The 26,790-nt window shown below is 39.1% G+C and overlaps 1 protein-coding gene across 1 annotated transcript in view; it reads left to right on the forward strand.

Annotated features, from left to right (window-relative positions):
* Positions 1-26,790, forward strand: part of DCDC1 (doublecortin domain containing 1) — a gene marked incomplete at its 3' end in the record, with an annotated part of 318,067 nt that overhangs the window by 131,661 nt on the left and 159,616 nt on the right. The window contains exon 10 of the mRNA XM_079788060.1: positions 9,036-9,206. Within this exon, the coding sequence (XP_079644186.1) occupies positions 9,036-9,206 (171 nt within the window). The remainder of the gene's footprint in view (positions 1-9,035; positions 9,207-26,790) is intronic.

Below are 26,790 nucleotides of genomic sequence, written 5' to 3' on the forward strand. Positions count from 1 at the left end.
GTAATTTTCTGAAAAATATTTCTGAATGCTTTCTCATAAAAATCCCAATTTAGGAAGTTATTACATGTGACTTGAATCTGAAAATTATAAAATGCGCTAGCAGGAAAATCATTACAATTTTGTTGGACTTTAAATAAATACTGTCTTATTTGTATTTTCTGACTTTCTAGGAGTAGAATTATTGTTAAGAATTTGAGAAATGCTAACAATGTTTTCTGTTATCAAGGAAAAACTGTAGTTTACAAATGGCAAGTCTAAGTGAGCTAATCATAAGATTCTGTTGTCAATATTGTAATGAAGAACCATTAAAGCAAACCTTCTTCTCTCCAGAGCTCATGCTGTGAAGCTGACAGCATCATCGTCCATAAATGAAATTTTAATACAAAATTAGTGTTAGATAAAAGGGGAAAATGATTTTATGTAGTTTCCTGGAATACAGAAGCATTTAATCTTTCTGAAATAAGATGATGGTTTTGCCCATTTCCATGTACCACTGGCAGTAAATAAAATCTACAAGCAACTTAAAGAATAAGATAGTGTCAATATTTAAAATTAAACTTTCATGTAACTCTCTTGACATTTTAGCAAATAAATCTATGCAAGGTTTAGATTTTTTTAGTATTTTCTTATTTTGATTATATCTCTTTTGTTAACTATGTATTTTACAATAGATGAGAAGATACAATGCATTTCCCTGAGTGAATTCAAGTCTTACATCAGTGACTACATTAATATTTAGGAGTTATATATGTCCAGTATTAAAGACTATATTGCAAACATTGATTGGTAATCTCAGTAGAAAATCTCATAAGAAAAATTCAAAGATGTAACAAATAACAATTGTATAGATTTAAGTTATAGTTCTCATTCCACTTAATAATAACAAGTTAAAAGAGTAGGTTTTTAACGATAAATTTTAAAATGTTGTCCTCTATTTATTTTAAAAATATTCTTTATTACAGTTGGAGAGTTTTATTACATTTTTTTTCCCAGTAAGTTTAAAATGACTCTATCATGTATCTTGGTATGGTAAACTTTAGAAAATGCAAATAAATATCTCTAGTATAATTAAAATTATATGTATAACACAAATTATTATTAGAGAGAAATAGGAAATTAAAAAATGAAAAAAGTAAGTATTTTCTGCCTTTTAAATATTGTAATTGTTTACTCTTTGATATTTTATGCAAAATTGCAGCTTCAATGAAACTGAAAGCTTGAAGTGGCCCAGGAAAAATGATCATTATACTAAATATATAATTTTGAATGCTACTTTGCTAGCAAAACTGGAAATGAAAATTATTTTTTCTGGAAAATCCAACAGTATTATTCATATTTAATATTTCTTCTTTATTATCACCTTAATATCTGTTTAGTACCTATGTACCTGCACAGTACTATATTTGGTTATATATCTGCTTGATCAGCTATGTGTGTGTGTGTGGAATATTCCATACACTATGAGAATAATTTTAACATCATTACTTTGAAAGTGATTATATTAATACTAGAGGCACGGGGGGCAGGGGTGTCCCTCAGCCCAGCCTGCACCCTCTCCAATCTGGGACCCCTCTAGGAATGTTGGGGGCAGTCAGACATACCTCTCACAATCCAGGACTGCTGGCTCCCAACCGCTTGCCTGTCTGCCTGCCTGATTGCTCCTAACCGCTTCTGCCTGCCAACCTGATCACCCCCTAACCACTCACCTCCCAGCCTGATTGACGCCTAACTGCCCCCCTGCCAGCCTGGTTGCACCCAACTGCCCTCCCCTGCTGGCCCGATTGCCCCTAATTGCCCTCCCCTGCAGGCCTGGTCACCCCAACTGCCCTCCCCTGCAGGCCTGGTCTCCCCCAACTGCCCTCCTCTGCCAGCCTGGTCCCCCCCAATTGCCCTCCCCTACCAGCCCAGTCCCCCCTAACTGCCCTCCCCTGCAGGCCCGGTCCCCTCCAACTGCCCTCCCCTGCAGGCCTTGTCCCCCCTAATTGCCCTTTTCTGCAGACCTGGTCCCCCCCAACTGCCCTCCCCTGTGGGCCCAGTCACCTCTAACGGTCCTCCCCTGCTCACCTGATCGCCCACAACTGCCCTCCCCTGCTGACCATCTTGTGGCAGCCACCTTTGGTGGCCATCTTGTGTCCACATGGGGCAACCATCTTTGACCACATGGGGCGGCCATCTTGTGTGTTGGAGTGACGGTCAATTTGCATATTACCTCTTTATTATATAGGATTGAATTGTAATTTCTAGTATTTTGGTTAGGAAAAGTCAGTGACATCCAGTTTTGTCCCTTATTCACATACAGAGAAGTGAACTTGTGATGGTGAAGAGAAATGCAAAGTTGTGGAGGGGAGATTACTTTAATACTTATTTTTACTATAATTTACTTTTTTACAAAATACTATATTTTTAGACATTTAAAAAACCTAAATTAAACATCCTAAAACCTGAGGTTTAGAATTCTGCTTCCTATAGTTTTATCTTAAAATCTGGTTTGATTTCATGTAATTTTTCCACATGAAAACTGGGAATAATAATAATGTATTCATCATCAGACCTCTTTGAGGTAATGACTTACATTAAACTATATCAAGCTTTTAGAAAATGGTCTACTGGAAAGCTGCATGTACCATATTTTCCAGCATATAAGACGACTTTTTAACCCAGGAAAATCTTCTCAAAAGTCGGGGGTCGTCTTATACGCCGGGTGTCATTTTATAGGGCGGGTATATCCCAAACTCTATATTTTAACTGGAAAAGTTGGGGGTCGTCTTACACGCCCAGTCGTCTTATACGCCGGAAAATATAGTAATTTATTATTGTTGGTTTAAAAGTGTGTTATTCCAGGTTATCTGAAAAGTAAATACCTAGGTGTGAATAAATGTGTATGCATTTTATTAGAAGAACTGCCTATGAGAGAAAATGGGGAGAGCTATGGGTGATGCTGGGAGACATATTTGAGCACCAGGGAAGAAAGAGGAAAGGAAGACTGGATGGAAGCATCCTAAACTGTTATGAAGTCTAAGGAAGTTTCAGCAAAGCTGGTGGTGTATCCTTGAGCCAAAATTGTCTAACAGAGGAGTCCTGTGACTTGGTCTTCTCAGCCATTGGTACCAACTTGGTGATGGATTTCAGAGCACAGTAGTTGGGACCCTTGGACAATTATGCTCCTATAGTTAGAGGTCAGTGAAACACATTCTTATTGCTTCCTGAAAAGGTATAGTTGACATCATCCTCGTTGCCATCAACATAGTCAAGTGGGTGATAAAGACATTTAAAATATTTCTATTTTTAATCACCTCTTTCCCCATGTGTAGATGGGGATGTTAGACTCTTGAATCAGCCTAAAGTCAGCACATAAGGGACCTATGGTGGGAAATAAGATAGATCTACTTCCTAGCAGTAGTCTAGGAAACTATTAAAAAGTTGAGAGTAATCGAAGTGGTATGAACAAGAGGTGGTACACACATCCGGTTTCCTGGTAGTTACACTGCAGCTTCCAAATCAAGAGATACTGAATTTTGCTCACAAGTCCCCATATTTTCTCATCTTCATTCATTCAAGTCTGGGTTATGTTCATTTTTTTAAATTTCTTTATTGATTAAGGTATTACATGTATCCTTATCCCCCTTTACTCTCCATCCCCCCACTCATGCCCTCACCCCCCTGTTTTCTGTGTCCATTGGTTAGGCTTATATGCATGCATACAAGTCCTTTGGTTGATCTCTCCCCCTTACTCCCACCCCCACCCCCCCCCGTACCTTCCCTCTAAGGTTTGATGGTCTGATCGATGTTTCTCTGTCTCTGGATCTGTTTTTGTTCATCAGTTTATGTTGTTCATTATATTCCATAAATGAATGAGATCATGTGATATTTATCTTTTTCTGACTGGCTAGCATAATGCTCTCCAGGTCCATCCATGCTGTTGCAAATGGTAAGAACTCCTTTTTTACTGCAGTTAGTATTCCATTGTGTAGATGTACCACAGTTTTTTAATCCACTCATCTGCTGATGGGCACTTAGGCTGTTTCCAAATCTTAGCTATGGTGAATTGTGCTGCTATGAACATAGGGGTACATATATCGTTTCTAATTGGTGTTTCTAGTTTCTTGGGATATATTCCTAGAAGTGGGATCACTGGGTCAAATGGGAGTTCCATTTTTTAGTTTTTTGAGGAAACTCCATACTGTTCTTCACAGTGGCTGCACCAGTCTGCATTCCCACCAGCAGTGCATGAGGGTTCCTTTTTCTCCACATCCTCGCCAGCACTTGTCATTTGTTGATTTGTTGATGATAGCCATTCTGACAGGTGTGAGATGGTACTGCATTGTCGTTTTGATTTGCATCTCTCGGATGATTAGTGACTTTGAGCATGTTTTCATATGTCTCTTGGCCTTCCTTCTGTCTTCTTTCGAAAAGTATCTATTTAGGTCCATTGCCCATTTTTTGATTGGGTTGTTAATCTTCCTTTAGTTAATTTGAAAAACATTGTACTCTTGGGCCTGAAACAAAGAAGATATTTTAGGAAGTTTAAAATACTAATTTTCATCTCTATGCCCCTTTCTGGTTCTTCTTAATTATGTTGTGAATTACTAGTAGAAAGTTTCTTGGCCTTCACTTTAAGTGCTCACCTGGCTTTGAGCCCATCCTGGCTGTATGTTAATGCCAAGATGACATTCCTAACATAGAGCCTGCTGCCCTTAGTACTGATTTCAAGTGACAGTTTAGTGCAAAGTGCTCTAGGGTCCTCCTTACTAACATAGATGGACTCAAGGCCACATAGAATTCAGGCAGACAGCTGAACTTTGATCTCATCACTACAAAATCCAGGAACTTCTCCAGGAGTCATTCATTGTAACCGAAGTACAGTATTCGGAATGTATGGCTCAGAATGTACAACTTCAATATGTATACATTTTAGAGTGATGACAAACAAAATGTTATGTAATGATTCTAAATCATCTTGAGAATTATAATTAAATTCAAGAGTTGCATGAATGTATTAGAAAACATGACCAAACTGCCCTGCATGTTATGCAAAAACCTACATGTATGTTGATAGACAGGTGTGCATTTGCATTCTTTCAGAAGTTTAGTTTGTTTCCTCCTCAGAATACTCAAAATTTTTTTTTGTTATCCTCTGGTCATTTGTCACTCTCTCAAATTCTGAACAAGTGTCACTTCCGTGCAGCATTTCCACGGAGAGTGAGGAGTAGAATGTGTAGGCTTTCCGCTGCACAATGAGATGGTGCATTTTTTTCAACATATGCATACGTAAGCCTTCTCCTGTGAATGGGACTGATAGGGTCAGATAATGTTTAAAGGGAAAGGCTTTATGTCTCCTGGGCCTCTATGTTTCCACATGGATGCTTCCACACACACATAGATTGAATTATGAACAGACCCATTAATGCTGGGATCACAAAAGGTCAAGTTTTGTCTTCTTTTACCCCTATTCACATTGCCTTTGTAGAGAGGGGGGAAAAAAGGATTTGCAGGAAAAAAAGATCATGATGAAGAATTTTAAAGAACATTTTTCCCCTTTTAGTAACATCTGTGATGTGAAAAAAAAAATTATATTATGTAAAGTAATTCAGAAGTATTGTATTACCTATCCTATTTTGGTATATGAATTAGTTCATCTTTAGGGTTATTTTTAAAGGTAACAAGTTATTACAATAATTGAGAACAAAATGTCACACTTTGAGGCTAAAAGAACTTATGAATATGTAAAGTTACAAAGTTTTAATAAAATTGGATGGAATTTTTATCAAAACATCAATGGCAGGATTCTTCATATATTTTCTAATATGTTTAATAAATATATTAATTTTTCTAAAACATTTAACTTGATGATTTTTAGTCATTTGTTAAAAAAAGGTGATAACTGGTGAAATGAAATTTGACATACATTAACAAATAATCATTATGCCAATGAAAATAGCAAAAATTATAGACTTTTTGGAGCAGTGAAGAATTCATAGTAAATGAAACTTTTAAGGCTTTAACCAACAACAGTTGTTTAGTTTAGACTGCAAATGACATCATCAGTTGTATGGTTGGTTGATTTCTGATGTCACATGAAATCCCCTATCAGAGAAAGGCTATGGATTGTGACAGTAAAATCAGTCATGTATAAAAATGCTCTCAAATCAAAGCCAAAAATTTCTTTCTCCTTTCTTTCTTTCTTTCTTTCTTTCTTTCTTTCTTTCTTTCTTTCTTTCTTTCTTTCTTTCTTTCTTTCTTTCTTTCTTCCTTTCTTCCTTTCTTTCCTTTCTTTCCTTTCTTTCCTTTCTTTCCTTTCTTTCCTTTCTTTCCTTTCTTTCCTTTCTTTCCTTTCTTTCCTTTCTTTCCTTTCCTTCTTTCCTTCTTTCCTTCTCTCTCTCTCTCTCTCTCTCTCTCTCTCTCTCTCTCTCTCTCTCTCTCTTTCTCTCTCTCTGTGGCTTTCTATAACACAAGCTGTACTATATAAAATTAAAGAGAGCAGTATTACTGACTAGCAAAATACATTGCATACTTAGTGTACTTTAAAGATTACATAAAATTATATCTTCCTGAAACATAAGACCCTGGAAATAAGCTCAAAGAGGATCAGTGCTTTCCAGAAATGGAATCTTGCTATTTAAGGCCTTTGATTCTTGGATTTTAATTTTGTCAGAAAACTGTATGAGCAAGTAAGCTGGCCTGTATTGGTCTTTAGTTTGGGAATGAGAAATGCTATTACTCATAATTTTAAAAAATATATTTTTATTGATTTCAGAAATGAAGGGAGAGGGCGAGAGAGATATAAACATCAATGATGAGAAAGAATCATTGATTGGCTTCCTCCTGTATGCCCCACCCTGGGGATTGAGCCTGTAACCCCGGCATGTGCCCTGACCGGGAATTGAACCATAACCTCCTGGTTCATAAATTGATGCTCAAATGCTGAGCTATGCCAGCCAGGCTATTACCCATCATTTTTAATGATAACACTGCTAGAAGGTAGAATAGTGAAGATTAGGCTGAAAACATTGACTAATATGGGATCATTTCCATATTTTAAATGTTACAACTTTCTTAAAGGTCTAACAGTATTTTATGGAAAGCACATAAATTTGTCCCAAAAAGTAAGGAAAGGTCTTGAATCTTGAATACCAAGCAGAAGGAACCTGGGGGAGCAACTGGAAGTTTAATATGCTGTTGGAGTTACATTAATTCAGTTGAGATGGCAAGAAGAATTAGAAAGGGAGAGACCATGGACAGGGAAACCACTTAGTAGGTGATAATTCAAGTAAGGGGTGGTGATGAGATGATGGCTTGGATCAGAGTATTACTTAAAAGAAAGGAAATGAAGGAGAGAAAATATATGTATTTAAAAGAAGGGTTGGCAAACTACAGTCCTGGGGCCAAATCCAGCCCACCACTTGTTTTTCTTCATAAAGCTTGACTGGAAAAACTGTTTATATATTGTCTGTGCTGGCTTTCAAACTACAACTACAGAGTCGAATAGTTTTGATGGAGATGATATGCCCCATAAAGCTGAAGAGATATTTATTATGTGGTTTCTTAAAGAGAAGACGTGTATCAATCTTTTATTTAGAAGGAAGGATTGTTTAAAAGAAGTAGATGATTGATCTCATAGGGATAAATAAGAGAGATATGGGAGACCAAAGGAAAATAGCAATCATTTTAAGTAGCTTGTTTATAATGCTTCTGAAGTTCTTGAGGAAAGTTAAATATAATTGGAATATATAATAGAATATTATATATGTATATTATATATATATACATATACATATAAAATCTCAAATTAACTAGATATTGAAGGGAGGTGGAGAATCTCTATAGCAAATGGTTTAAAATTTTTAACTGCTTCATATGAAGTAGGATTTGGGATAGAAAGACAGTATAAGAAAAACAATAAAAATTTAATATGCAGCCGAAACCGGTTTGGCTCAGTGGATAGAGCGTCGGCCTGCGGACTTGTTCTTCATTTATGGATGAGGCATTTATTACCTGTTCAAAGTCTCTCAGTCAGTAAATCGGAGAGTCAGGATTTTAATCCAAGATTTTAGAAAGTCCATACTCTATTCACAGTCAGTCATAATTCTAAATGGTTCTAATTTGAACACTTTGGGATAATGTGGATTTTTGCTTTTCATCTTTTTTGTCACTACCAAATATGGACTAGTATTTATGTAAGAATCCAATCTATTAGAGAGATTATAAGTTTACAAACACAGCGAAGAGTCAAAAGGTGGTAATGATTTTTAATTTGTAAAACATTCCCTTGCTATTTCTGAACCCTCAGCATGCTAATTAATAATCCATAGGTCAAGTTCATATCTCTCTTAAATATGGTGATTATAAATCTAGAAATTTTAAAATAAAGGGTACATGTTTCTAAGCTATTGCTGTCTCTGGAAAAGTTCTATGAATTATTCAGAAATTGATATATATTCAAAATATTGTCTAGAATAGAGCATTGCCTTTGAAGTATAAATATTTTGGAAAATTGTATTTCAGAAATTTAAAAAATTATATTTTGGATATTTGGAAGGAAGATAGCATATTGATTCATTTAAAAGGCCAACAAATGTTAATGAAATTAATATTAAAAATTTAAATATCATATATATGTATGGTAAAATAAAATATTCTAAAAAGGAAGTTACATATATAAAATTAAATGTTGTTGCCACATATATTAGGTTATTTAAAGTCTAAGGAGGTTTTGTGATGTTAAGTAGTTTAAAAGTCCTTGGCAAACTTGTCAGCTATATGTTCTTTTTATAACCAGAGATATTTTTCATTCAGCAATTGTAAATGACTACCTGTTTCATATTATTGAAGTGCAAAAGTTATAAATTTTCCCATCAATAAAATTTGTTGATGAAGGAATGTATACCTCTTCTAGTCTTTTTACTTGAAGATAGATCTATACTCAAATCCTTGTATTCCAGTAATTTTCCCCCTATCAAACTAGGTAGTCAAAATCTAATAGGTGTGACATCAACAATTACTTCTTGCTAACAACTCTTGTAATTTAACCCCTTCAGGTGAGCAGGCTGATTGATGAATTGCAGACAGCTATCAAAAGCAACAGAGGTCATCTCTCTAAACTTGGCCCCCAATTACAGGCTGAGCAGGAGCAATTCTCCTCTTATGTCTACCAACACATTAAAAGCCTTCCAGCAAAAACTCTTATCCCAAGAGGCCTGCAGCTCAAGGTGGGTGTCATTCTATGCCTTGCATTGAGTTTAGCCAGAGACAAAACATTCTGCTGTATTTGAAGGCCCATGTAACAATGCGGATCAGCTTGAATTTCTTTTTATGTTCTCTTTCCTCAAACTGGAGTTTGGCTTACAAGTGCTAATATTACCATTCAGGGAATGTATTTTAAAAGAAAATACCTAGAGGCCTTTGAAAGGTGGATTTATAATACTTCAAGTAGTTTTCAATCCAGGAAAGTAATTTCAGTGAAGAAATTTAATCGTGAACATTTGCAAACTTTCCCAAGAAACAAGTTTTTCACAGGAGTCACTATGTATTTCAGTTTTTAAAAACAACTTGTTTGGAGAAATGGGCAAGCTTTAATAATTGACAGACAGTGGTAATAGGAATTAGAGGTGGAAGGCCAAGTGGCTGATTGATGTTCAAACTACATTTCCAAGGAAAAGATTCTGTATTGGATAAGTGTGACACATGTCTGGGTTCACTTGGTAAAATCAATACTTAAGAATATGCTGGGCAAAAAGGTGAATTGGTTATTTGTCAGAACAAGATGGCAAAATGTCCTAAAGTATTATATGATGTTGCATCTTCAGAAGAAAAAAACAAGTCATACCTGATTAAAGTGGTTTAGGTACTGAAAGCTTAGGGAGTTTAAGTACTTTTATTATAATAGAATATCCATGTTAAGTCTGTCAGATTAATATCATTTTATAATTTTACTTCCCATATTTTAAGAGACTATAATTATTTCAATTTGAATTATTCTATGTATGACCCATTTCTATTTAAGGAACCATTACTACATCTCAACCAACTCATTTCCTTTGATTATATTTGAATGTGATAACATTAAAGGTAGTTGCATTTTGATCAGCCTTTATCACTACAATTCTTCTTTCTTAACATTCAGTTTTATGCTGAAAATAACATTATATTTTTTTCTATAACTTGTTTCTTCTAATGGCATGCCCGTTAGAATGCCATTCACCTCTCAATGGAAACCTAGTGCATCCATATCTTGGCTATCTACACTAATAAAAGAGAAACATGCAAATTGACCATTACTCCACTACACCCACCAGCCAATCAGAGCGAGTATGCAAATTAACCCAACCAAGATGGCAGTGGCCATGGAGCTACAGGGAGCAGGAGGCTTGGATCACCCCCAGTGATGGAGGAAGCCAAGCTTCCCACCAGCCCTGGCTGGCCCTGGCCTCCACTCAAGGATACAAAGTTTCAATTATAGAAGATAAATAAATCCCAACAAAAATGGCAGCAGCCATGGAGCTGCAGAGAGCAGGAGGCTTGGGTTGCCCCCAGTGATGGAGGAAGCCAAGCTTCCTGCCAGCCCTGGCAGGCCCTGGCCTCCACTCAAAGCTACAAAGTTTCAATTATAGAAGATAAATAAATCCCAGATACCAGGGCCTCTGCTTGGGTTGCTGGGGGGCGTGGCCAGCCTGCAAACCACCACAGGCCCCTCGCCCAGGCCTCCCCATGCCCCAAGGGAACCCCCACCCTGATCCGGGACACCCATCAGGGCAAACCAGGAGCTCCAGTGGCACAATCGGTTAGCGCGCGGTACTTATAAGGGCAAACCAGCCAGCCCCCACCCATGCACCAGGCCTCTGTCCTATCTAATAAAAGAGTAATATGCAAATTGACCATCAATCTAACACAAGATGGCTGCTCCCATGTGGTCAAAGATGGCTGCCCCATGTGGACACAAGATGGCCGCCACAAGATGGTCAGCAGGAGAGGGCAGTTGGGAGGGACCAGGCCTGCAAGGGAGGGAAGTTGTGGGCAATCAGGCCAGCAGGAGAGAGCAGTTGGGAGGGACCAGGCCTGCAAGGGAGGGCAGTTGGGGGTGATCAAGCCTGCAGGGGAGGGCAGTTAGGGGTGACCAGGCTGGCAGAGGAGGGAAGTTGGAGGCGACTGGGCCTGCAGGGGAGGGCAATTGGGGGTGACCCAGCCTGCAGGGGAGGGCAATTGGGGGTGACCAGGCCTGTAGGGGAGGGCAGTTAGGGGCAATCAGGCTGGCAGGGGAGCAGTTAGGCATCAATCAGGCTGGCAAGGGAGTGGTTAGGGGTGATCAGGCTGGCAGGCAGAAGCGGTTAGGGGCAATCAGGAAGGCAGGCGAGCTGTTGGGAGCCAGCAGTCCTGGATTGTGAGAGGGATGTCTGACTGGATCGGGCCTAAACGGGCAGTCGGACATCCCTTGAGGGGTCCCAGATTGGAGAAGGTGCAGGCTGGGCTGAGGGACACACACACCTCCCCCGCCGTGCATGAAATTTTGTGCACCGGGGCTCTAGTCTATATAATAAAAGCCTAAGCGACCGTTATGGTGAACGACCAGAACAACTGGTTGCTATGATCACACTGACCACCAGGGGGCAGATGCTAGGAGCTGCCCCCTGGTGGTCAGTGTGTTCCCAGAAGCCAGGATCCTGGCTGGCGAGAGCAGTGGCAGTGGCAGGAGCCTCTCCTGCCTCTGTGGCAGCACTACGGAACAGCGAGCCGAGGGGTAAGGAGCAGCGAGCAGGAGGACGGTAAGGAGCGAGGGGTCCCAGACATCCCCTGAGGGGTCCTGGACTGTGAGAGGGCACAGGCCGGGCTGAGGGTCCCCCCCCACCCAGTGCATGAATTTCATGCACCAGGCCTCTAGTTGTAAATAATGTCAGTGTGAACATAGGGGTACATATACCTTTTCTAATTAGTTATTTTGTTTTCTTCAAATAAATTCCAAGAAGTGGAATACTGAGTCATATAGTATTTTTAATTTTTTTGCAGAACTGCTATACTGTTTTCCAGAGTGACTGCACCATTTTACACTCCCATCAACACTGGGTAGCAAATATTTAATGTTAGAATCTGAATTGTTCCTCTCATACATTGCCCTTTTTTAAAAAAATATATTTTATTGATTTTTTACAGAGAGGAAGGAAGAGGGATAGAGAGCTAGAAACATCGATGAGAGAGAAACATCGACCAGCTGCCTCCTGCACACCCCCTACCAGGGATGTGCCCGCAACCAATGTACATGCCCTTGACCGGAATCGAACCTGGGACCTTTCAGTCCGCAGACCGATGCTCTATCCACTGAGCCAAACCGGTTTTGGCATACATTGCTCTTTTAACATACTTCAAAACTGGAACAGACTATCTAATCTCAGAGGGAAGGGCGGGTGGGTGGATGGCTGGGTGGGAAGAGATCAATGGAAGAACTTGTATGCATAAATGCATAACCCATGGACACAGACAATAAGGTGGTAAAGGCCTGGGGTTGGGGGGGGGGCAGGCTAGAAGGAGTCAATGGGGAAAAAAGAGGGACATATGTAATACTTTCAATAATAAAGATTTAAAATAAAAATAAAAAATAAATTTATAAAAATTATGGCTTATTGTAACTTGAATGTGGCCATAGTCAGAAATCGGCACATATAGACTTGAGTGACTGTTTTGTTGACTGTCTAGACCAGGGAGCTGGCAAACTAGAGGCTATGAACCAAACCTGCATGTTTTTGTAAAGAAAGTGTTACTGGAAGACAGCCATACCTATTTGTTGATATATTGCCTATGGCTGTTTTCACGTTATAATAGCAGAGCTGAGTAGTTGAGGTACAGAGCATATGACTGGGAAAGCCTAAAATGTTTACTATTTGGTCCTTTACAGAAAAGTTTGCCAACCTGGGTCTGACTAAAGTAATGGAGAAAATATTTACAATTCAGATTAAATATGAAGGTGTCCAATCTGTAACGATTACATTGTGAATAGCACAAAATGTTGAAGTATTCTTCCAGTATATAAAATCTATGACCTGATTTAGAAGAAAAAAAATTTTCTCAATATTGAAAAACAAGAGTAGCCCTACCTATAGCTTCCTTGTTTCACTTTTGCCTTATTAGCATGAATGAAATTATCAATCACATTCAGGTTAGAATTGCATTGTAGAGGGAGGGTTGAGAACCACAGCAGGCTTATGTAAGTAACTTTTAGAAACATAACCAATAGCCCCTCAAAAAAAAAAAGTTCTCATTCCATACTGTTAACCAGCCATAACTTTTCTCTGTATTGTTACATCAGTAATGTGGGAAAGACTAGCAGTAAAATCATTCATCTCAAGATTGTGGAAAGGGAACATTTCTTTTAAACAGTATCTACAAGATGAACAATTATATATATTTTATATTTTCTTTTTAAGATATATTTTCAAAAGGAAACGTAGAGAGCAATGACATAGAAAGACTTCTCTGGCTGGAATGACCAGACTTGAGTAATAATAATAATAAGTGAAGTCACCCAGGTCTAATGCGCTTAGACCCGCAGCTAGTCTGAATCCTTTCTGATGATCAGGTAACTGCCTAGACCACACTGTGTAGAGTGAAATCTGGGGGATGATTTAAAATTATTGCTGGCTTCAAAGATTGAGGCAATGGACTCTGAAGGTAAAGTAGGCAGGAACTTAATAAACTTATTTTTCCCCTTTCCTATTCATTTTGTTCTTAGAGCTGATAAAAAATGAATTGTGATGATTTATCTTTCCAATTTTCTCTATTTATTTATTTATTTATTTATTTATTTATTTATTTATTTATTTATTTATATCTCTCTATTGAATATCCGTGTAAGCCCATGCTCAGCTTCAAGAACCAAAATAATTGATTGTACCCATCATCATCTAGAGCAGTGGTTCTCAACTAGGGGCTGATGCTGGGTGTGATTCAAAATTTCCTGGGGTGCTTTTTCATATTGTATATGGTTGCCTTCACTTTTTCACTGACCTCATCCTCACTATATATTTCACTGATAATTTAAAAATATAATTTAGTTAGGTGTTAATACGAAAAGATCATCTCTTAAAAGGACATACTCTTTCTGTGTTCTATATTGCCTCAGTCCCATTTTTTAATCACATGGCATAATACAGTACTAAGTTTAAGTGGACATATAAGACAAAGGACCCAGAACAGCTTAAATTTGGATGTCCATCAACACAGTAGGAAAGTTCCTTGTTGAAAGAAAGAAAGAAAGAAGAAGAAGAAAGAAAGAAAGAAAGAAAGAAAGAAAGAAAGAAAGAAAGAAAGAAAGAAAGAAAGAAAGAAAGGGAGAGAGAGAGAGAGAGAGGGAGGGAGGGAGGGAGGGAGGGAGGGAGGAAGGAAGGAAGGAAGGAAGGAAGGAAGGAAGGAAGGAAGGAAGGAAGGAAGGAAGGAAGGAAGGAAGGAGAAAAAAGGATAACACAGCATGACAATGTTAGAGAATTTTAGGAAAAAGTTATATTACCCATAATCACATTAATTATTATATGACTATTCTCACCCTTGCATATCATTTCCATATTCACTCACATATCTGTGTAATCACAACCACAGTGTGCACTTTTTGTTGTTGTTGTTTTGTTTTCTGGTACATTCTCTTGCATCACACCTTTAAGGTCGATGAGGTTTCTTATTATTTTTATCTTTAAAAAGGTGGTCACACTCAGTGCACACCATACTTTATGAAGCCATTCAGGTAACAACTCTTAACTATTCCAAACCTTCTCTTACCCCATATTCCCTGTCACTGCCACCCCCCCGCCCAGCCACTCTGAGAACATCTGCTGTAGCCATGGCTCAGTGACTTCTGCCTTCCCAGTCCTGTTCTTTCCCTGCAACTCCTCCTCCTCTTCATCCCCATGGAGATGCTGTCAAAAATGTTAGCATTTCCCTGGGAGAGAGGATTGATAGGAAAGGGTATTAGCAAATCTGTAGGGGATGGTGGGTGGAAAAACTCGGAGGAAGGTGGGTGATCTGACACAGAATTGATGAGCAAGCGTGTGGGATGTGTGAGTAGGAGGGAGAACGCACAGGGGAATGAGTGGAAGATGGGTCCAGGGACATCCTTTCAACTGGAATTAGTGCTTTTCACACACAATTGGTCAATGATGCTCTGTGGGTTGTCTTCTAGTTGCTGCCAATAGAGACAGATCCAGCTTCTGTGGGGCCTAGAGCTTATAAAATTTTGGGGAAGAAGAGTCTCTTTAAAATCAGGCTTGAAAGTGGTTATTTATTTAAAGCAATAAAGTAAATCAATAAAGCAAATTAATGAAGGCTTGGAGATTTGGATCTTGTCTTCCAAGATCTTTTTAAGGAAGCTTATCAGAAATACTACCTAATTGCTCTCTGGCTTCCTTTCCCCATCTATGATATTCTCTAGCTCTCAGCAACTCCCGGCACTCCTAGGAGCTGCAGCAAGTAAGGGTCCCAAAGCTCGATCTTTGCTAACTTCCCACGGTTCCCTCTGACTGTGAACAGGAGAAATATAGTGGAATTTAGTGACCTGGGTAAAAACAAGATTCAGAGGGCTGTGATTTTGAGGTTTTATTAGCCTTTCTAGTTTTATACTGTACTCTTCTAGCTTAAAGATATTAACTTTGTGTGTGTGTGTGTGTGTGTGTGTGTGTGTGTGTGTGTGTGTGTGTGTGTGTTTAAAAAGGTAATTTCACAGATTTATTTGTATAGAATGTTGTTGTCTATCATGTAGTTCACCCTCTGGGAAGTATGTGCCTAACCATTTTTATTCTTCAAATGACAGAAAAAAAAAGATTTTAAGTCAATAGTCTAGTAAATCCAGACATTACCAAATACATATTGTAACAAAGTATTGTGGTAAGTACTGTGGGAAGGTGCAGAGAAGGCTGGAATGAACATCTTGTTGGTCCAAGCCCATGAATTTTTCATAGAATTTGAACAATCTAATACCTTATGAAGACAATAAAACTAATGTGTAGGTCTTCTCAGCTTTTTATACAATTTTGTCATTTTTTGTTTACAGACATGTCTATATTTTGAAAATGGGGTAATTTGATTGATGACAGAAAAAAATGCTAATTTTTATCCATACTATTCTCCTGGTCTTTCCTATGCTTTGGACACTTGAATTGGCTCTACCAAGGACACAGGAGCTCTGTGGAACTATTTGCAATTTGCAATCTATTTTGTGGTCATTTTTAAAATTTACACTTCTCTAACCATATGTATTACTAGCAAGGTTACTTAAATATTTAATTTATTCCATGAAACAGTTAAATGCATAGAAGGATATAACTGCAGTCAGCTATCCATAAAATTGTGGCAAGATTTCTTTTGTGTGTGTCCTTGTCACGGTTCTGCATAATTATTATGTCCATATTTCCATTGTATATTCCTTGATCTTTGTCTTTCATTTATAACCACTGAACTGTTATTTCACCTACATTATTTGAGTAGACAGTAGGAAAATGAATTTAAAGTACGTTCTAAGTATAAGTTGTAAAACGTCAACTTTACATTCATTTTCAAAGGAATGTGGCTAGCGTAGAAAAATTGGGATGTTGTTGTGATTTCAAGAACTTCCATTAAATGTTTGGCAAAATGTGAAGGAGAGAATTGATTTTCATATGTAGATTTTACCATAGTGGGTAAATGTTGGATTGTTCATTTTAAAGGCAAAGAAACTTGAAATGCCTTCTTCTAACACCTCATGGGATAGGTGTTAGCAGTTAGCACTGAAACCTCTCAGCTACCTTTCTTTCCAGAGGTTGCTTCCATCCTGCCTTTCTTTTTTTTTTTTCTCCCCCTAGTGCCAACTCGGGGGGGGGGGGGTGGGGGGCTGGGTGGAAATACCAGTGTATTCACCCAGCCTATTTCCTGACAGGCATCAGCAGCCAGGTGTAAAGCTCCGTGTGCAGGAAGATACAATCAGGGAAAAACTGCATCTGTATCAAAATCAGGGAAGAGCAATTGGTTGGGGGCATCAGCTCACGCACGCAAGGTGGTTATAAGGAAACAGGCTTTCCCCCGGCAGTCCTGACAGTCTAGAGGTGCCCAGAGAATTGCCAGGTGGGCAGTCAGTGGGGAAGGTCCACGGGCCAGAGCTGGATTACTGTCCCAGCAGTTACCCAGACTAAACGCAACCACTGAACCTTGCTGCTGCAGGAACACACTCTCTCGGGGAGATTGTCCTTCTCCATAGCAGGTAATTTGTTTTTACCTCTCAATTAGCTTTTTCACAGAGTGTTGGAGATGCTCAAGTTGCTGAGATTCCTGCATATGCTCATGTCCCTGGGATTACCCACTGACGTCTATGTTAGCCTTGCTCACCATGAATATTAGCAAGCATCAGTCCATCTGAACATAGAAATGAATGCAGATTTTCTAGTCAGTGCAAACGAAGTGATGCATTTATCCCTACTTAAGATTCTAACTATAGTTTTGATAATTTTTTATGATAAAAATCGACTATTTCTTAAAGAAAAAACATTGCCATAGGCAGTAAGCTTTTGTGTAGGTTTTGGTTACCCAGAGTACTCATTTATATTAGGGGGAAAAGGATGTTTACAAGTATATTTGTTATATTTTAACAAGAAACTGAATAGCATTAAAAACATATACTCTATTTAAAGATGAGGCTGAGAATTTGGGGAAGTCTGATAATTTGGTTCACATGTAATCCTGTAATGTTCATTTTCTCTAGTAAAATATAATTTGGGGATTATGAGTATATTTTTCTCATCAAAAAAGCCCTTACTTCCTATGAGAAAAAAATATACTAAGTCCAGGCACTTTCAAAGATTTTCATTTACCATGTTCTGGTATAATACATCATATTATATTCAGCTACACATAAGACTAATATTAATATAGCTGGTATTTTAATTCCAATTACATATAATTTTAGGCACTAAATTAATTTAAACAAAATGAGATACTTGTTCCATTTTTCCTTGAAATATTGAAATTACTTAGCTTAGGACATGACATACCAGTACCTTTACTTTGTCACCATCTTCTAGATAATTTTGAACATTTTCATATATTGAATTTAGTGAGAATTATAATTAGATACAAAGAGAATATTTTTGCAGAACCATTCACCTTGCTTTGAATTTTTTACTGTTAGTAGACACAGACAATGGGATAAGGGAGAAGCACTTTAAAAAATTATAACAAAACGATGACTATGATTTTACATGCTTAAAGGAAAGGAACACAGGCCCAGTCCCAGGGTAACTGAAGCCAGTGAGGGCCATCTCACAGGCCTCCCCATTCTCAGCCTCCAATCCCCAATCCACGCTGTCAGCTATCCCAGGTGCTCACTTCTACACCCACACCCCCCCCCTCAAAACACACACATACACACACACACACACACACACACACACACACACACACACACTTTCTCTTAGGAAATAGGCATGCCACACTTTCTTTCAAGTTAAGACAGTTAAAAAATATTATTTTCTTAGATCAAAGTTTTTTCTTAGAATCTACTATGAAAGTAGGATCTACCCTATTTGAAGACAGGAAGGTGGCTGCCCCCACAGACTCATTCATCAGGTTTGATCTCCTGCTTGGGACCAACACCCCCACTGTCACCCCCTACCCACCAGCCCTGCCTACCGCAGGCCCTCTGAGGGAATCCAGAGAGCCAAGATTGAACATCACAGCCTCAAAGGATCAATAACCAATAAAGCTAAATATCATTTGTTCTGTGGGGTTTCAATTATGACAGAGCAGTGAATCTCTAACTGCAATTTCAAGTATTGGTAAGTTGGTAGGAGAGGTATGTGGGGCCAGTCTTCTGGCTCACCCCTAAAATCCTACCCCATGGACAGTCACCCACTATACATCTAAATGGTGGACTCTGCCACAACTTACAGAGGAAATTCAAAATGTCTCTTAAAATAAATTATTGTCTTAAGTATACCTTATCTAGACTTTAAAAAAATGTTATTTGATTTCCTATCCAGGTATCTTTTAGATTGATGAAATTTAACAATTATATAATTTGTTTTCACTTAAATGCATTTTTATTTCCTGAGACAAAATATGGATACTGGCTCCTTCCCTGTTAGATAATATTCAAAGACATCTCTGTTGGTCATTAAAACACATTTTCTTTATATTATAAATATACTAATTCATTATTAAATTTTTATTGCCTGAACCCTATAATTTTAATATTTGCTTTGTTATTATCACCTTATCTAAATATTAAAGTTAGACATGTTTGTTGTTTGATTTATAATATATTATCCATTTGAGAAAATATAGAAAATGAGAATATTCTAAAAACTATCTTGCAAGTCTGTAAAAATGAAAAACTAACAGTACATTTATTTGACTAACTAGAGGCCCGGTGCATGAAATTCGTGCATGGAGGGGGGTTGTCCCTCAGCCCAGCCTGTACCCTCTCCAATCTGGGACCCCTCAAGGGATGTCCGACTGCCCGTTTAGGCCCGATCCTGGGATCGGGCCTAAACGGGCAGTCGGACATCCCTCTCACAATCCAGGACTGCTGGCTCCCAACTGCTTGCCTGCCTGCCTTCCTGATTGCCCCTAACCGCTTCTGCCTGCCAGCCTGATCACCCCCTAACCACTCTGCTGCCAGGCTGTTTGCCCCCAACTTCCCTCCTCTGCCGGCCTGGTTACCCCTAACTGCCCTCCCCTGCAGGCTTGATCACCTCCAACTGCCCTCCCTTGCAGGCCGGGTGCCTCCCAACTGCCCTCTCCTGCTGGCCATCTTGTGGTGGCCATCTTGTGTCCACATGGGGGCAGGATCTTTGACCACATGGGGGCAGCTATATTGTGTGTTGCAGTGATGATCAATCTGCATAGTACTCTTTTATTAGATAGGATAGAGGCCTGATACAGGGGTGGGGGCCATCTGGTTTGCCCTGAAGGGTGGCCCTGATCAGGTGGGGGTTCCCTTGGGGCGTGGGAGGGCCTGAGCGAGGGGACTGTGGTGGTTTGCAGGCGTGCCACGCCCCCTGGCAATGCAAGCGGAGGCCCTGGTATCTGGAATTTATTTTCCTTCTACAATTGAAACTTTGTAGCCTGGAGCAGAGCCAAGCCTGGGGCTCCCTCCGAGGCCCGCAGCCATTTGTGTTGGGGTTATAATTGAAACTTTGTTGCCTTAAGCGGGTGGGCCCGGCCAGGGTGTGTGGAAAGCTTTGCTTCCCCTGTTGCCGGCGGCAACCCTGGCCTGCTCTCTCAAGCTCCATTCTGCCGCCATTTGTTTGAATTTGTTTACCTTCTATAATTGAAACTTTGTAGCTTGAGTGGAGGCTTAGGCCTGCAACGGCTGGCAGAAAGCTTGGCTTCCACTGTTACCTGGGAAACCTTGCTCTCTGTGGCTGTAGCCATCTTGGTTTGGGTTAATTTGCATACTCGCTCTGATTGGATGGTGGGCGTGGCTTGTGGGTGTGTCAGAGGTATGGTCAATTTGCATATTTGTCTATTATTAGATATTATGTTCATATAATGTTAGTTCAGTTAGAGTTTATTTTCTATCTCCAAAGGTAAATTTTAATTCTGATTGGATGAAGATATTTTAAAAATTAGCCATAAATATGACTAACTAGCTTCTTACATCACAAAAATAATTTAACTTTCATGTTATTTGACTTTGGTTAAAAAACACACAAACTTATAGAAACAGGGTAGAATGGTGGGTACCAGGAACTAGGGGTAGAGGAAATGGGGAGATGTTGACCAAAGGGTACAAACTTCTAGTTAGAAAATGAATAAATTCTGAGATCTAATGCATAGCATTGTGATTATGATCAGCAATACTGAATTATATTCTTGGAAGTTGTTGAAAGAGTAGATTTTTTAAAAAAATGATTTTATTGATTTTTAGAAAGAGGACGAGAGAGAGTGAGAGAGAGAAAAGCATCAATGTGAGAGAGAAACATCGGTTGGTTGCCTCACATATGCACCCCCATTGGAAATTGAACCCACAACCTGGGTATGTGCCCTGACTGGGAATCGAACTGTGACCCCTTGGTGAATGGGATGACTCTCAATTAACTGAGCCCCACCAGCCAAGACAAAAGAGTAGATCTTAAATGTTCTCACCATAGGAAAAAAAGGTCATTAGGTGACATGATGGAGGTATTAGCTAAAACTGGTAATCATTTTGCAAAATATAAGTATTTCAATATAAACTTACACAATGTAATATATCAACTGTAACTCAATAAAGCTGGAAAAAAATCGTAGAATTTTATTTTTAAAGACCTCCCTGCCCCTTATGAGTAGATCTCTCTAAAGTCACTTAACCTTCCAGGGACTCACCTGGAAAATCTGGTTGCTTTGAGTATTGAGTGAATGCCTGTGACAGAGCATCCTCCACTCTCAATAACCAAGCATGTGTGAGTGGATGCCATGCCACACCGTCAGGATACCCTCTTCAGGACTGAGATGCCCACCCTCCAGTTGCCACCGCTACATACTTCTTAGACAATTGCCTTCCATGTAAAGGAGCTGCTTCTTCCAAGATTAGGCCTCATTCTGGGGGCAACTTTCATCCAGCATTTGGTTGGCATCCAGTGCAAAGGCATGGTTCCCTGGCCTCAATTCTGAAGAACTCTGAAGGGCCATCCCAGCTCTAGAGCTCCCACCAGAGGCCTCTGTTGCAACTGCATAACAGTTCACCTCCCCCTGCCCAGTCCTGCTTCCCTCACTTCCTAACCAGTGTTGCTCTTGAGAACACTCCCCAGCAAACTTCAGAGGTAAATCTTGGCCTCAGAGTCTGTTTCCTGGGGAACCTAATCCAAGACAAAGTATAAGTTATCCTTATTTCAACATAGTTAATTATACTAGGTGTACCGGTTAATAATGGTGGATTTTGTAATCAAAGAAAACACGATAATTTCAAGAGAAACATCAAAAGTGCTTTATTCAAAGTAATGTCCATCACTAGCTACACATTTCCCCCATCTTTCAGGTAATTTGTGGATATCGTCCCAATAGAACTTTTCTTGTTTTGAGGCAAACCATTCAGAGACCCAATTTTCCACTTCGTACATTTTGAAGTGCTGCTCAGAAAGTGCGTGTGCCAATTGGAACAAATGGTAATCTGAAAGAGCAAGGTCTGGTGAATACGGCGGGTGGGTTAATACTTCCCAGGCAAGATCTTTTAATGTGTCTTTAACTGGTTTTGAAGTGTGTGATGGAGAGTCATCATGAAGCAAAATTACTTTGCCATGTCTTCTGGCACATTCTGGCCATTTCATGATCAAAGCGTGGTTCAAATTGATTATTTGTTGTCAGTAGCGATCAGAATTAACGGTTTCACCTGGTTTTAGAAGCTCATAATACACCATACTTTCCTGATTCCATCAAACGCAGAGCATTGTCTTCTTTTCGAAGCGATTTGGCCTTGCAGTCGATGTTGATGGTTGACCTGGATCAACCCATGATTTTGTGCATTTGGGATTCTCAAAATTAATCCACTTTTCATCGCCAGTCACAATTCGATGCAAAAAAGACTTTCTTTCGTGCCGTTAAAGTGACATTTTACTGATGACTTTTCAGTCTTTCATTTGTCTTTAGTTCAGTTGATGTGGCATCCATTTTCCTTCCTTTAAAACCTTTCCCATTGCTTGTAAACTATTAGAAATTGTTTGCTGAGCAACGTTTAATCTTTCTGCAAGTTGTTTTTGAGTTTGACATGCATCTTCATCCAATTATGCTTGTAATTGTTGGTCTTCAAACTTTTTCGGTTGACCTGGACGTTCTTTGTCTTTCACATTGAAATCATCACTTTTAAAGCGTTTAAACCAGCATTCACAAGTATCTTGAGATGGAGCATGTTCACCATAAGCTTCCCGAAGTATATGATAACTTTTTCTTCAAAATAAAGTAATGAATTAAAACTTCCCACAAATGCTGTTTTTTTGGCATGAAATTCGACATTTTTAAGTGTAAAAATATCTATGATGTTAACACCTTCAGCAAATTTGACATGAAGTTTTGAAGCTTGATATCAATACAACAAGCATACATATAAAATCGCATACTAGTATATATCAACATATGTATAACTCCATCTATTGAAAAAAATCTGCATTATTAACTGGTACACCTAGTACTCACCTGGAATATGCCAAATAATTTTGTGTGGCTATTTTATATTCCTTTCCTTCATCAGACCTCTACTAGTAAATCCTGTTACTATTCAGCCTCCCAACTTTTGGCAACACACTGCACTGTCATTTTCCTATTATTGCCTCTTGACAGCATTGCATCCTGAGGCATTTTGAAGCTTCAGTGTTTGGCCTTCCACTCACGCACAGAGAGCTTCCAGGGGGGTCTGCTCAGCAGTTATGGAGAGTTTGGGAGCCTGCTGTTCCCCCATAGCAACCTCTTAACAAGGCTTGTAACATTGAAGTCTGGATAATGACACTGAACTAGGCCGTATACAAGTCCTTAAATGGACTTCATAAGTGGTGCCAAGCAAACTTGTCAAAGAGCCACATTAGCTCAAAACTCCCCATTTAGCTCATCTTTTCCCATACAAGTTAAGTTTTGGTCATTGTCTCTATAACATAAATTATTTCAGTACTTTGTTGATATTTTTATGCCTTCACAAATACTGAGTATGAACAGTTATTTAGTTTGATTTTATTTACACCCATAGGTGCAGACATCCTGTTTCAGAAATATTAGACTAGCTACACATTTGATTTCCCAATCCTGCTAATCAATAAATTAAGCAAGTAAAATTGCTCCGGGATGAATAATAGAAATGGGCCATTTCTCACCATGCCCATTGTTATTCGTAGCATATAAATATAGTACTTTGAGTCACCATCATCCACCTTTCATATGACCTGTATTGCCTGTAGCCTACTCTCCACCCAGCAGCCACAATGATCCTTTAAAAAGTGTAAGTTGGATCCTGTTACTGCTCTGTTCAAAACCCTCCAAAGATTCCATGTTTGGCTGCCAACCCCTTAATTCTCTGACCTCATGTTATTATCCCTCTCAATCATGCTGCTCTGTCACACTCGTCTCCTAGAGATCCCTGGAGCACACGGGGGCAAATCCCTGTCTTGGTTTTCTTTGCTCTAGCTGCTCCTTCTGCCTGCAGGGCTCCTCTACCAGCTATCTGCTTAGCTCACCTTCTCACCATTAAGCCTTCACTCAGATCTTCCCTCTCTAAAAGACCTATTCTGATCACCTGCTTCCTTTGGTGGCCACCATGCCCATCCCACTCCCTGATCCCAGACCTCATATCCCCTGCCCTGCTATATTTTTCTTCTTTACATAACACTTACTCCCTTCCAGTCCCCTCAGAGGTGCATTTATCATGAAGCTAGTGAAACATAATCTTCAGGGCCCCTTCCTTGTATAGATCCCTTCTACATCTTGGGGAGGCCCTAGCGATGTGTACACGTGGCTGCATGGTTCTGTAAGATTTCAAACATAATACATCTACACTAATAAAAGAGAAATTTTCAAATTGACCATACCTCCACAACGCCCACCAGCCAATCAGGAGTGAGTATGCAAATTAACACAACAAAGATGGTGGGTTAATTTGCATACACAGGTGCGGAGCGTGGAGGGAAGACTGAAGGCTCCAGCCTGAGCAAAGACTGAAGCCTGAAGCCTGAAGCCTGAAGCCTGAAGCCTGAAGCCTCGCTGCAGCCAGAGCAGAGAAGCCTAGCCTCGAGGCTTGGCTTCTCTGCTGTGGCCAGAGCAAAGGCCTGGGTCCCAGGTGCCAGAGGAAAACCAGTGCCGGCAGCCAGGGGAAGGAAGGCCTATTGCACAAATCTTCATGCAAGGGGCCTCTAGTTTTTATTATAATTGGTTAAGACCATTGTTTGTTTCCACTCCAACTTCCTCTCTGTCAAGTTTTCCCTTTCACCAAGTGGTGCTGAAATGGCTTCAGGCATTTTCAAAGTCTAGCAAAGGGGAAATTGAGTTGGGGATACATTTAGTTTGGATGTGGCTAAATGTTATTAGTGGTCTGCAGTCACTTCGCCATACAGCTCAGTTAGTGCTAGCCATCTGCTGTGGGAAGAGCTTCCAGGTAGATGGCTACTGCTTGCTGGCCAGAGTGTTGCTCTTTCACTGTGACTAGAGTGTCTGACACCAAAATATGTGGGTGTTGGAGGGGAAAAACGGTGTGAAATTAACAAAGCCAACTAAGTTGTAGGAAATTCTTTTACATTTTACAGCTCATATTTTAAAAAAACCTGATTAAGGTTTCCCCAAACTTGCCAATAGTCCTAAAATTTTTAAAAATAAAATGACCAAGTTATGAAGTTGAGAGTAGTTTTTCTAATCAATAATAAAAATATTATTGATTAACCATGCAAGAGGGAAGATGGTATTATCTTTCTATTCTTTCTCTCCTTTTAGAAAATATTATAAAATTGCCATATAAAGAGGTGATCAAAGACAATTCAGCCAAATTATGTGCATTGGATAGCTTATTAACAAAAGTATTTTGGGACATTTTCTGAATTTTATAATGTTTTTATTATATGTGAGCTTTTAAATATGTGTAAATTATTGTGGTATCTTTACTCATTTTAAATGAATGTTTTGTATCTAATTCTCCATATTTAATTCTGCATTCTTTTTGTTGAAGAGAGCCCACCAAATTGTGTAAACTTCAAGCCTCATAAGACCTGAACATTCCCTGACCATACTGTATGATTTACTTAACTTGTTCTGTTCCTCAAGAGTGGGAATCTTAGTTCACTGGTCTAATTTTTTTTAAATATATTTTTATTGATTTCAGAGAGGAAGGGAGAGAGAGATAGAAACATCAATGATGAGAGAGAATCATCAATTGGCTGCCTCCTGCACACCCCACATTGAGGATTGAGCTTGCAACCCAGGTATGTGCCCTGGCCAGGAATCGAACCATGACCTCCTGGTTCATGAGTTGACGCTCAACCACTGAGCTATGCTGGTGGGGCTCACTGGTCTATCTTAAGCTCCTGAGCACTGCTTGGCACATGCGATAAACTCAATAAGCATTTGATGAATGAGCGAATAACTTAACAACATTAAAATGAGATATTGACCTTAATCCAATTTAATCTTGCTCAGGAAATGTTAATATTGACAGGAATAAGAGTAAAAAGACTGTAGTTAATGGCAAACACTCCTTAAAATTCTGCACATTGCCTAATTAAGGGCATAGGAGTAAACTTCTATTTATAGTTATTTTCTTAGTCATTAGCTACCATCATTTTCAAGAGGATCTTGATCATTTAAAAAAAAATTGAGGTTCTATTATCTTCCTCCTTGGGACCTAAGACTAGACTCAGCTGGCTTTGTGCATCATCCCATTCCAAGGGTGAGAATTTAATTTTAGAACTGTAGGGAGGTGAGGCCATGCAGAGAGCCACTGGGAAGCCAAGATAGCAGTCGGGTTTTTCTTAAGTCAAGGATCAGGCAACAGGAAAATAAAGGTGTAGACTATTTTTTACTTTCCTATATCTAGTCAATCATAGTAACTCTGTGTAGAGAGCTATCTTTGTTCGACATTGGACAATAGAAATAAAAATATTTCTCATGCAAAGGAAGAAAAAATAAATTCAGTACTTGGATTTTAAAAAATGGACATAGTAATATAGACCTTAAGAATCAGAGCTGAGGCTTAAGAAAAGCAGAATCTCATAGGATTTCAGCTTGGGGAATTTTTATTTTTGTAGAAATAAAGAAAAAAACACATATTATATGAACGATATATAGCCTTCTTTCACTCAAACACCTAAACTTTTACTTAAGCATTGAAACACCTCCCTCCTCCTC

This window comes from Cnephaeus nilssonii, assembly GCF_951640355.1.
Source record: "Cnephaeus nilssonii genome assembly, chromosome: 13".
Classification (NCBI taxonomy): Eukaryota; Metazoa; Chordata; class Mammalia; order Chiroptera; family Vespertilionidae; genus Cnephaeus; species Cnephaeus nilssonii.